Here is a 12,377-nt window from a genome sequence, read left to right as displayed (position 1 = left end):
AGAAAGAGTAACTTCCTCAGGACACTTTGGGGGAGACAAAAACTGATCTGAGGTTTAGGTCTCTTGCCTGGGCTTAGGTTGGCTTAGAAACTCATCAGAAACTTATCATAATAGGAGGGATCAATGGCTCAGAGATCAGAAGCTTGAGTATATCATCTCCTTTTTACTGAATATCTGTGTAAATATTCTGTATGCATTCTTTTAATCATTTCTTCCAATGCCCGTAGAATATAAACACTACTCCATACTATTTAAGAGCTGTAAAGATGGAGGCTCAGATAAATTAATTGATTTCAAAAGGGTCCTGGCATTGTCACCTCTTCTTACCTCCTCTATTTCCTCTATTTTGAAAAGAAGGAAAAGGATCTCAGTGTGTAGTCCTGGTTGCCTGGAACTCACTGTGTAGTGGAAGCTGGCCTCAAACTCCTAGCAATTCTTATGCTTCAGTCTCTCAAGTGGTGAGATTAAGTGTAAGCTAATACCTCTGGCCCCTATTACTCTATATTGCTTCCAAAATCACATATCTAGACATGATTAAATGTACTAAGGTATTAATAAAAATTAATAAGTTTCTACTCTGTGCAGTCATTGTGCTCTAACTCTCAATATAAGAGATAATTTAACCCTCACAATAACCCTATATATTTGATACTCTGCTGTTTTTTAAAGGAGGAATTGAGGCTGAGAAAGGTTAAATAAATTTTTACTAGTCATGTTTCTGTGAGCAAATCTGAACTAGGTCTGGGTCACACTGGAGTTCATGTTTTCATCCCCTATGTTAATAATCCTTGTGCTTTATGGGCTCTGAGACCTCTCTGAGACTAATAAAAGCTACAGATCCTCATCTTTTCAAAGCAAATATTTACACCAGGCTTTTTTCACAAATGCACATTTGGACCAGATAATTCTTTGTAATGCAGGGTTGTCATGTGTCTGGGGGGATATTTCATATGCCCTCGGCTGAACAGCAGTGACTTCTAGGGGATCTGTGACCTTGTAGTTCAGCTCCTGGTGTTCTGCTCCTGAGTACTACTTCTGCCATGAACTGATGATGCTACACAGCTTAATGCACCTCTGTTGGTCTGTTTTTCTAATGCTCCTCCATGTAAAGTTATAGTGGTTGCAAAGGAGGAAGAAAGCCTAGGTGAAGAGCTGGTCTTTGCAGAATATAGGAGAAGCACTAGGGCTGGCTTTCCCAGGAGTAGCTGGCTGTGGCGCAAGGCCAATCCACATTAGTTCGGGGTGTTGAAAGGATTAATCATGACCAGATGTTGGCTCCTGCCTCTGAAAATTTCTAACAGAACCCTTGGTAAGGCCTCCTGGGATATTATCAACACCCAGGACCCAAGCCCCAATGTCTGACTTTCGACTACAGAGCAGACACTCCCTAGAGCAGCGGTCACTCCAAGCGAGGCAGCATCTGATTAGCAAGACAATTTTCCTGAATTAATCCTTCTTAAGGCTCTACATTTCTCTATGACATCTGTCTACTGTATTTTTAAAAACAAAACATAAGCCAATCAATGTAAAAAATTATATTCCAGATTTATATTTAATTTGACTTAAAAGCAATAGCTTGAAAGGACAAGAATAAATAAAAAATTTCAAGTTGGCCATAAGTCTGTATGTATGCACTTTATAAAACCTGACCTATGTGAGTACATGTTTTCAATTGACATCATCTACCCTAACAAAGTTTCAGCTTATAGGAAGGGTATTACCTCCCAAACAAGAGCCTTATTTTCCAAGGACAACACTGCATTCTGGTGTGTGTGACTTTGCCTACACCTTCCCTTCTAATCAAATGTCCATTGTCCACATTGAATAGCTCCTTATCCGTCGTAGCAAGACTCAGCAAGCATGTTGCTTTCATGCCTGTACTCCATCAGAAATAATTCCCTGTCATCCTACCATTCATGATACTATGGATACTTGTTTATTATAGTCCTTACCATATTAGAATTTCTCGCATATTTAATTTAGTATCATTAGCTTCCTAGATCATGAAATAAGGAGGTTTAAGTTCTCTGTCTCCAGGCTATTAGAGATTGCCTGCCTTCCTCTTGAAGTTCAAGAAGTGCTTGCTAAATTGAGTCACTTAAAAAAAATCTTACAGTCAGGTACTTTGGAACTGGGGTAAATTTCACCTATGATGAAGAAATCATTTAATTCTCTATGTGAGAATGGACGATTCCAGGCCGCCTTGATTACTTTCTGTTTACTTGCCTCATCTCCGCTTACTCAGCTATTGTAAACTTTTTGATGTATTTGATTCAGTTATTATCTTAAGCGCCTCACACCATTTCTATGTAACAGACCAATAATGTCCCAGCAACAAATCACCTGTGGCACAGGAAACTATTTCTAAGGAAAGTGAAGGCTATTTTTCAGAGCATCAGGACATGCATAATCAAAGCCATTCTGACATAATGCATTCAAAGTGTAGTCTAACCCTTTTCATTTAAAAGTCTTAGATTTAAAAGCTATACTGAATCATATTTTCTTGGCAAGAAAGTTTGAGAAAATCTGACTTAGAGTAATCAGAAATGCTCACTGGCCTATGATGTGCTAATAACACTCAGTGCTTGTTTTACAACTTTGTTTCCTGTCATTTCGACTTCCTCTCCATCCCTTCCTATCTCCTTCCTGATTTTGTGCTCTTAATTTACTTTGGCCTAGAAAATCAGATTTAAAAAGCTTGTTAAGGCATATGTGTTATACATGAATCAGGACTATTCTGCACGAATGCCTAAACAGATTGAATCTTGAGACCTCTTCCATTAAAAATTATCTTATATATTTACTTTTTTGTACTCTGTGCTCTTTTTTCCTTTTTTAAAAAATATTTTTTTTAAGTCAGTCATTAAAATTTTAAAGTTGAAACTAGGGCACCCAGAACAAAACTCTGACCACAGTCTTAACATGTAAAATATAAATGCAATGACAAATGAATAAAACTTCTTTGGGAGTGTGTGACTGTTAGTTTTGGCTTGTGACAACTTCCTGAGATAACCGATAAAGAGAAAAGATTTACTTTGACTCTTGGATCCAGTCTCATCCATGGCATCTACCTACATCAGTATACATTTTACATCAGCTGCCTTAGAACTAACTACTTGGGGATTATTCCCTGAGCAGCTAGCCTGGTAGCGAGACAACACAGAATGCTGGAGCGTGTGGGGAAGCAAGGCAAAAATGATGCAGAGGCCAGGCTCCACAGCCCCTCAGGATACTCCCAATGATGACCCAACACCTCCCAACAGCACCTGCTCGGGGGTTTGAGGGGGGGTATTTAAGTTACAAATTATGCTTTAATAGGCACCGTTTCAGGCCCAAAACACCATCACCATGTTATGTTGATTTCTGTAGATTACCTTTTTTCATTAAGTCTATGAAAACATATTTTTTTCAAGCTTAGTGTGATATTCATGGTATCCAAAACGCACATCAGAATGATGCAGAGTTGAACTCTTGTCAGTACACTGTGAAGGTAATTCCCATTTGTATTTCCAAATGAAAAAAATCAGAAGTGATAAAGATCCCTAAGAAAAACAGTGATGGGCACTGAGATGGCAGAGTTGTAGACGTTATAATAAACTTTATTTTTATGAAGTAGTTTCTGCTGTAAAACTTATAATAAACTATATTTTTATGAAGTATTTTCTGCTGTAAAACTTCATAATGATAAGCACAATTATATGAATTAAGGTATGTTAAAATTTTAGGCTATTTTTAAAGTAACTGGTTAATATGTATTTTCCTTATATTTAGGTTAGTAATTTCCCTTTTAAACATAAAAATTTTACTATGTACATAATGATTACAAATTTCTGAATTTATTTTCCAGGTAAAGTTCCTCTTTTTAGTTGTTTATCTCTGTGGCTAGGGTGAGGGTTTGCAGTGGATCTACTTATATACCAAGACTGTGTGGGTCCTCTGTCGGGGCAACAGCTAGAACGATGCCAACTACCAGTAACGATCCCCAGAACTCTCCCACTGGTAGAAAATGTGAGCAATTTTAAGAAAAATGGAGAGTTGAAGAAATCATTTAACATCAGTGTTCCTTAAAAAGCTGTCCCTTTTATCTTCCTTTGGATTCATTAATTATAGATACACCACATGATTTATAGATACTGGCAGAGATGGAGGTGGAAATTACTCACTCTGGGAACTCCAACCAGACTCCTGTTAAGGGGGTTAGATGCTGCTAAATGATCCACGTACAAAGAGAGGCAGAATCTGTGTCCTGTCCTTACTGCTGGATGTTCTGACCTGTGTGTGTTCTTCCCCTAAGTTCAGCCTAGTCATTTTAAACTAACTATTGTGAATACTTGCTTAAATTTTTCTTATCTACTCATAAACAGTGAAGATTATGAAATTCTGGACCTTTCAGAAGGATCAGCCCAAATTTCCTAAGCATACAGAATCAAATTACTCAAATGATATCTATTTCATATTCTGAGTGCATACATTTGCAATTAGCTGTGCCAGGCATTTTTCTTTCGCTTAATTTCATCATCATCAAGTAGTATTTATTAAGCACAAACCTGGCTAAATTAATTTTTACAGAGTAACATTTTAAATGCATTCTCTCTGTTTAAGAGTCCTTAAACAATCTACCTGATACGTGACATTTGTTTCCCTTAGCAAAAACTTTCCTTTAAATTTGAATTTTTATCTTATTATTTCAAGGTTTCAATAGGGCACATTACACTCCTAACATCAGCATATTTAAATTAAAAATTGTCATTCAGAACTAGTACAATGCACTCCATGGAATTTTTATTCTTATGATAGTGTTAATGTCTTCTGTTAATTTTAAAACTTGTATTTTTTCTAGTAGTGCTTTTCAGTAGGAAAATAAGCAGTCTTACTAAACATAAGCAATAAATACAAAATGCATTTTGCTAATTTTTAAAAAATTTATATAATATACTTAATCAAAAGCAAAGCGAAGGAAAGTGTTTGACTTTGAAATTCAATGTTTAACAAATGAAGATGGAAACATCTAGGTCTTCGGAGTGACTGCTGAGACTTTACCTGTGCTACCTTGGAGAAAATACAAAGTGAGTTTTTATGTGGACTTGGGGGAGGGGAATATTTTCTCAAGATTTTTTTTTTTAACTGCAACAGAGACAATATTTTTTTTCATTTAATAGCAACAATATCATATTTCACTTGAAATTCCAACCACAAAAATGAAATTTGAGAAAATCATCCTCAAGGACATCATGGTTCATGTTAGTCACGGTTCTTAGCTGTAGAGAAGCTAACACATAAACTTATATTTGGTATATTTTGTCCTTAGAAGCAATTACACTATTCTTCAGGGGCAAATACCCAGTAAGAATGACAGAAACTAAAATGAAACTAGAAACACATAACAGGTGCTACTGTGTACGCGTATTAGCATCCACACTCCAAGAAGCAGCACTGTGCTGACATGGGCCATGCTAATTTATCCAGGATATCGAGTAGCTCACAGTGATGCTTCAGAGGAGTCTTCTGGGAATGCCAGATACCACATCAACCTATAGTTGCCTGACACTTGTAAAGAAGAATTTCTGGGTATTATTTTTTCTTTTCTCCTCCTCCCATCCTCCTCTTCCTACTTCTCCTTGTCCTCCTTCTCTTCCTCCTCCTCCTCTTTGTGTGTGTGTGTGTGTGTGTGTGTGTGTGTGTGTGTTTCAATTGAATGTGTGCATATATATATGTGTGTGTACTCACCCAGGTCTATAGTTGCCTGACACTTGTAAAGAAGAATTTCTGGGTATTATTTTTTCTTTTCTCCTCCTCCCATCCTCCTCTTCCTACTTCTCCTTGTCCTCCTTCTCTTCCTCCTCCTCCTCTTTGTGTGTGTGTGTGTGTGTGTGTGTGTGTGTGTGTTTCACATGAATGTATGCACATATATGCATGGGTGTTCTCACCCAGGTGGGTGATTATCAGGATATGTACCTCAATTACTTCATCTTTGGGCATCATTTTATTTTATTTTATTTTATAGAGCTTAGCTTTTTAATGTGCACATTCAATGTTAAATATTCAGAGTTAGCTAAGTATTTAAATAATTTTAAGTAAGATAGAACTATAAAATGTTTGCCCTTAGAATATCTCAACCTCATCGTTGCTTCCAAAAGAGTATCCTAGAGTAGCTGGATGCTTTTAGTTGCAAAGAGAGTTTTGCCTCTCTATTAGAAATAACTCAAATAGGAAATGAGAGGCAAGAAAGCTGTAGCCTGAGCGGTGAGGGAAGAAACAAAACGAGGCCATCAATTAGAGCCAGAGTCATTCGGAGGCTTTACATCTGGCGGATAGCCGTCTTTGTTTATATCACCGGAAGGTCTCAGGAGAAAACAGCACACTGACTCCACAGGAAGAATTTGGTCATACTTTTCAAAGTAGTTTAGTTTTCAACAATCCACCTTCCCTTAAGGGAAAAACACCTTGAGAACCAATTAGTGGTATGAAGGGCCAGGAGAAAAAGATTGGGCTCCGGTAGAAAGATTATTTTGTTGATTTCGGGTAAAACCTTGGGCCAGATGCTAAGGTAGATGTCCCCATTGCTCATCTTTCCTTAGCCCCAGGGACATGCAGTCTGTTACATCTGTATCTCTTCAACTAGGACAGGAACAAAACTCTCAAAACAATTTTTATAAAACATAATCCAGAATCATGGAACAGGTGGCAATTTTCTAAGGAATAACAGTAGATTATTGGAATAGTAGAAAAATAGAAAAATACAATTTCTCCCTCTTAATTGGATTTTTTATGAGCAAAGCTCAGACCTCTCTATTCTCTATACTGAAAAAGGTAAACAAGACAAATGGATACTAACCATTCACAACAAGGCTAAATTCCCTGATTGATGCTTCTTACTGTTGAAGATTAGCTATAAATATGCTGTCCAGTGGTTTTTAATGGTGTGATTGTCTGACTCAGCAGACCAGTGTCAGGAAGGAAATTTACATAAATGGAAAGTGAAATCTTTCTGCAAGAAATGGGACAGTTAGAAGCTGCTTAGGTAAGGAGTTGCTCACTTACACAAACAGGGATATATGTATTAAACTACCCACCAATATGTGCTGGAGCTTAAGTTATTGCCCATGAAAAAAAAAAGCAAAGATGTTTGCTTTTAATTTCCAAAAATTCATCTCAGTTTCAATTTTACTTGGAATAAACTCTGCAAATAGAGTTGTCATTAGGAATGAGAAGCGTACTATGAAGTTGGTGTCTTCGAACATGACTGAGGACCCATTCTCAAACACAGCACAAGCTTAGACAGCTTGGTAGGAAAGTTGAATGATGACACAAGACCACTCCAAGGTATAGCCCCTGTCCTCAGGGAGTGTCCTCATTCTACAACAGCTTGTCACAGGCTGTGGAGTCTAGTTTTACATTCAGCAACTCTGGGTTATCTTACCACCACAGAGTCTTACAATCGCCCTTATGCAATTACTCCTTTGATAAAATGATATATTTTAAAATGCGGATATGAAGAATAAACAGAGAATCCATATAAAATATTTATTGTAGTGCCCAGCATATGGCAAATACTAACTACAATAGATGTTAATGACCGTTGCCATTATTATTATGTTGTCGCCTATCCATGCTTGTACTTTCTGAACCATGTTGGAGGATTCTGCAGATCACTTCATAGGCCCCAGTGCTTCAGATTTCTCTGACCCCTACTTCTCTCAGTTTCACTGTGGGGAGAATGTTTCTCTTTCCCAGGACCTTGGATTCAGTTCTATGACTTGCTTTGGCCAATTGCATGTGTCATGTGACACTGTACCACTTCAGGGCCTGTCATTTTAAGACATCTCCCACTGCTGCTGACCTTTCGACTTCTGTTAGCCTGATGCCAAGGGATGGGTAAAATAAGTGAAACACTTGTAGACCAACAGTGTAACAGACATCAACCAACCTGCATCAGAGCCACTGTTACCAACAGCTGCCCTGCAGAACCCTGAGCAAAAGCTTATTGATGATATTACTGAATGCTTGTGATATTGATCATAGAATAAAATCTTACTGTTCTAAGGAATAAATTAAAGAGTTGCCTAGCCACAGCTCAATTCCCGCTTTCCAAGGAAGAAGGCATTAGTGTAGTATCTAAGTTGAAAGGACTGTAGAAAAAGAAATGTCAGAAGACAAATGCTTTGGCAAAATGCTTCAGAATGATAAGACTGGGCTATTCCTGTAAAGCCCGACTAGGTCTTCTTGGTGTTGGTCTGGGAGGGGTATACACTATCAACAGTAAGATCATTTGCAATGTCTAACATTCATTAGAGTCTCTTGATAGGCACTGTGCCAAGTACTTTCCATGTATTGTTATTTAGTCTTAACAGCACCAGCAGACAGGCACTACAATTTCTACTGACTTTCTAATGAGGAACCTGAGGCCCATTGAGGAAGAGTAATTTGCCAGTGTTTACAGAGGAAGATAGTAATGAAAGTAGGATTCAAAATCTAAAATCTTATTGCACTGTGTGAATGGATGATGATCAATGCTCCCCTTCTGTGAATACTTTACTTCTCAAAACTTGTTGTATGCATTCATTATTTAATCTCTAGAGCCCTATGAACAAGACTCTACAGACGAGAAAATAAGAGACAGCTAGTCAATATCCTTGCCCACAGTTTCACATGATCACCAGTGATAGGGCTGGATTTGAACACATGCAGTAGAGTTAAATATTATACTATATTAACAGCTTTGGTCACATAGCCCACGCCAACGTGAAAGAGTAGGTCATAATCTCCCCTATTTTTCTGGAGCTGTATAAATTTCTCTAAGTGCTCAAGAGCAAATATGCATTCTGGGCACCATGGTTATCTTCGAGTGCCTAAAATGTGATGAATGACCTTTAATTTTACTACAGTCATGCTTAGGATCCACTGAGCTTTCATTTTTGCAAGCACAAATTTCTCATTTGTTGCCTTTATGTCAACTCATTTTTAGTTTTGTCTTCCTGATTATACATGTTTTAGGCTGTACTGTGGTAGGTTACAAATTCTGTGGGATTTTAATTGAATAAGAAAAAAATATGCTAATATGATGAGTTTTTGGAGCATCTTTAGGAAGTGTAAAAGCAAGGAGCTGGTCCCAGATCTGTTCACACACATATTCCTCGCATCTAGCAGGAAAGTCTCAGTGGTGCCTACCAAGCCTTCAGAGACTCTCCTTCCAGACCCAAGCATTGCAGCCACACCCTCAAACTCTCTCCCAGGCATGCAAATATCATCTTCTCACCTTAAAAGCAGCACCTCCATGGATGATGGATTTGATAAAAATCCCCAAGTCAGTTCCAGTTTCTCGGGATTTATTCCCTTTCAAGCTAACCCCAAGGCCAGCAGAGCCAGAATCATTCAGGGGGATCTCAAAGGTGAGCTGCTCACTTGTCTCCAGGGAGAGTGCGGAGCAGTCAGGTTCTCCTTTCTGTTGGTAAGAGGAAAGAGACGAAGGCTGATTAATAGTTCACATTCTCAGATGGCCAAAAGCAGATGCAGACATGATGGCCGGACCTCCAGGAGTTATATTCCTGCCAATCACAGGCTGGTGCCCTCTCTCTGTAAGATGGTACCACCATATCCATCCCACAGCAAAGTCCTCTCAGGGGATGGAATTTGGTGATAGTCAACAAAAAGAGATCACTTGGAGAGGCTAAGTTGTTTAATCTGAAACATTCAATAGGTATTTGGAAAGTCAGTAGAATGCTTTTAGTAATTAAAGAGGCTGGCTGTTAGACTCAAGGAATGTCAGGTTTCAGAGGATACTTTAAACATAATATATTCTCAAGCTCTTCATCTTACCAATGAAGTAGAGCTTAGTATAGAACTTTGTTAAAATTTTGGAGAAAGAGCATATAATTTATAATTTAAAATACCATTCACTATAGAAGACACGCTATTGGTGAAGATTGTCAGTAGGACACAAATCACTGGAACAATGCTACACTTAGAGAAACATGATTTTTAATGACTATCATTGAATTTGATTTCACTTCATCAAAACTCATACTTTAAGGATCTATCCTTGTATAGAAGAACTCCCTGCAAAGGAAATAAGTGTTTGGACCTTAATCAAAATGATTACGCACAATGAATATTAATGTCCTTTCTGATAAGTGATGCCTACTCACAAGCAAACTATTCATCAAACAGTGTGGTGGCAAATGGCATATTTATGGGCCAGCTCTCCTGGGAAATGTGGTTAGTCATATTTGGTATGGAGGGTTTTCACATACACAGTAATGGGAATTGGCATGTGCTGTACACATGCTAATTATGTGAATGCCCCTCCTGTGCCTCCTCAAACTGGCAGAAATTTTAAAGTGCCATAGTTCTTAACTGGAAAATTTGAAAATGAGGTATTCCTGGAAACCATCAACTTATTCTGGGCTGGTAGTTACTTCCTCTCTGTAATTATGTCAGAGACTCTCATCTTAAGGTCACTTTGAGGGGACTCTTCTGTAAAATAGCCCATTTAAAAAAATCACTGCGGGTGTCTGAATGTCAGTCATGAATAACTATAAAAGCGGAAGTAGCAAGCAACCCATAATTAAAACAGAATTAAGGGGTCTGATCATAGCCAGATCCACGGACCTGACATTGTCAACGCATAACAAGGTAGAGAACCCACAACCAACTTTTACATAAATAGGTCCTTCATTTAATTTCATTGTAAATAAGTTTAGTTGGAAATATTTTGACAATAAGTTGTTCAAAGAAATGAAACTTCATTGTTTAATTTAATAAATCTATTATAGGTTTGTTCTTCTATCTAACTCATTATGTTACCTAGGAAGCAAATTTCATGATTGTATTCTAAGTTACCATCACTGGTTTTTCCACTGGTATGCCAGAGCGCAGTACTGAATGTAAACACAAGCCTTCATCTTTGTCATCCAAGACGCCCAGTTTAGAATCCATAATATTTTACAGTCATTTATATTTCCAGGTCTCTCTGGGATTGGATTAAGTCTAATAAAGTTCCACTGAATTAAAGTATAAATTAAAGGACAGTTGTTCTCACTATAAGTTGTGAATATTTTAAGAGGCAAAAATTAGAAAGTTCTCTGGCTAATATTAACAGAAAATGACAAAGACCAGCTCTGCATTAGAAATACAGTTATGTATTGCTTAGGGATAGAGACATGATCTGAGAAACACACTATGTGATTTTGTTGTATCCTTATGCACCCTAAGCCAGCTGTTTTATCATGTGGCATCTGATTGTACTTTCAAACTATTTTATTGTCAAAACTCAAGAGGGTTTTGACAACTGTATTTGCCTTAGTAAGATTGACAGCCATCATTGTTTTACCCAAATAGCTTTAATTTGTTACCTAAGTACAGAAACAAAACAGAGATCATATGGCATTATGGTTACATTTTCATTGGAAATTTAAGTTCCTGACATGGGAGAATAAAAAACCAACAAAAACAATAAACTAGCAATGACAGAGTCATCACACTCTAAGTACTTAACACATTAATACACTCGGACTTCATGATGACCCTTCACAACTACCATAGTCATTTTATAGGTGAGCAAATGGTGCACAGCACTCAGGCACTGTGCTCACAGGTCAGGAGACTTGTAAATGCTGAAGCTTTGTGGAGTGTAAGCAGTGTGACTCATGCCTCCGTCACTTATTTATTTAGTGAAGGATTCTGAACTGTTCATTACATTTCCATATTGTCTGATATGCTAAACCCATTTTTAATGAAAACACTAAAATTCATCCATTATCTATGAATAAAATCTGATGTGAACTTTACTTTAAATTTATTATTAAATGACAAATGCTGTATATAGTGTACAGTATTCTTTATAATATGTATACAGTGTTGAAGAGAAGGCTCAGTGGGAAAAGTACTTGCTGTACAAGCATGAGGATCTGAGTTTAGATCCTCAGCTCCCACATAAAAGCTGATTGTGGCTCCAGGCACATGCCTACACTATACCAGTGTATACACAAGTGCACACATACTTGCACACTACTGCATGCATGTGCGCACTCACACACACACAAACACACACATATACATAATAAAACAGGTATATAGAACTAATTAACATAAGCAGTACTTGGGTGTCAGAGAGACTGCTCAGTGGTTAAGGGCACTGGATGCTCTTTCAGAGAACTTGGATTGGGATCTCAGCACCTACATGGTAGATAACAACCATCAGTAACTCCAGTTTGAAGGGATCTAGAACATTCTTCTAAACTCTGTGAGCATTGCATGACATGGGTGCACTTACATACATGCAGGCAATACACTCATACACATATAAATAAATAAATGATGAAAGAAAGAAAGGAAAGAAAGAAAGAAAGAAAGAAAGGAAGGAAGGAAGGAAGGAAGGA

The 12,377-nt window shown here is 37.6% G+C and overlaps 1 protein-coding gene across 3 annotated transcripts in view; it reads right to left on the bottom strand.

Moving 5' to 3' along the window:
* Positions 1-12,377, bottom strand: part of Pard3b (par-3 family cell polarity regulator beta) — a 1,142,550-nt gene that overhangs the window by 457,073 nt on the left and 673,100 nt on the right. For all 3 annotated transcript variants that reach the window (XM_017801393.2, XM_017801395.2, XM_029569916.1), the window contains exon 11: positions 9,257-9,442. In XM_017801393.2, the coding sequence (XP_017656882.1) occupies positions 9,257-9,442 (186 nt within the window). The remainder of the gene's footprint in view (positions 1-9,256; positions 9,443-12,377) is intronic.

Source organism: Nannospalax galili, unplaced genomic scaffold (genome assembly GCF_000622305.1).
Source record: "Nannospalax galili isolate Female #2095 unplaced genomic scaffold, S.galili_v1.0 scaffold281, whole genome shotgun sequence".
NCBI classification, from domain to species: Eukaryota; Metazoa; Chordata; class Mammalia; order Rodentia; family Spalacidae; genus Nannospalax; species Nannospalax galili.
Note: the sequence above shows the minus strand (reverse complement) of the source record. Positions and strands in the feature narration are given on the sequence as shown.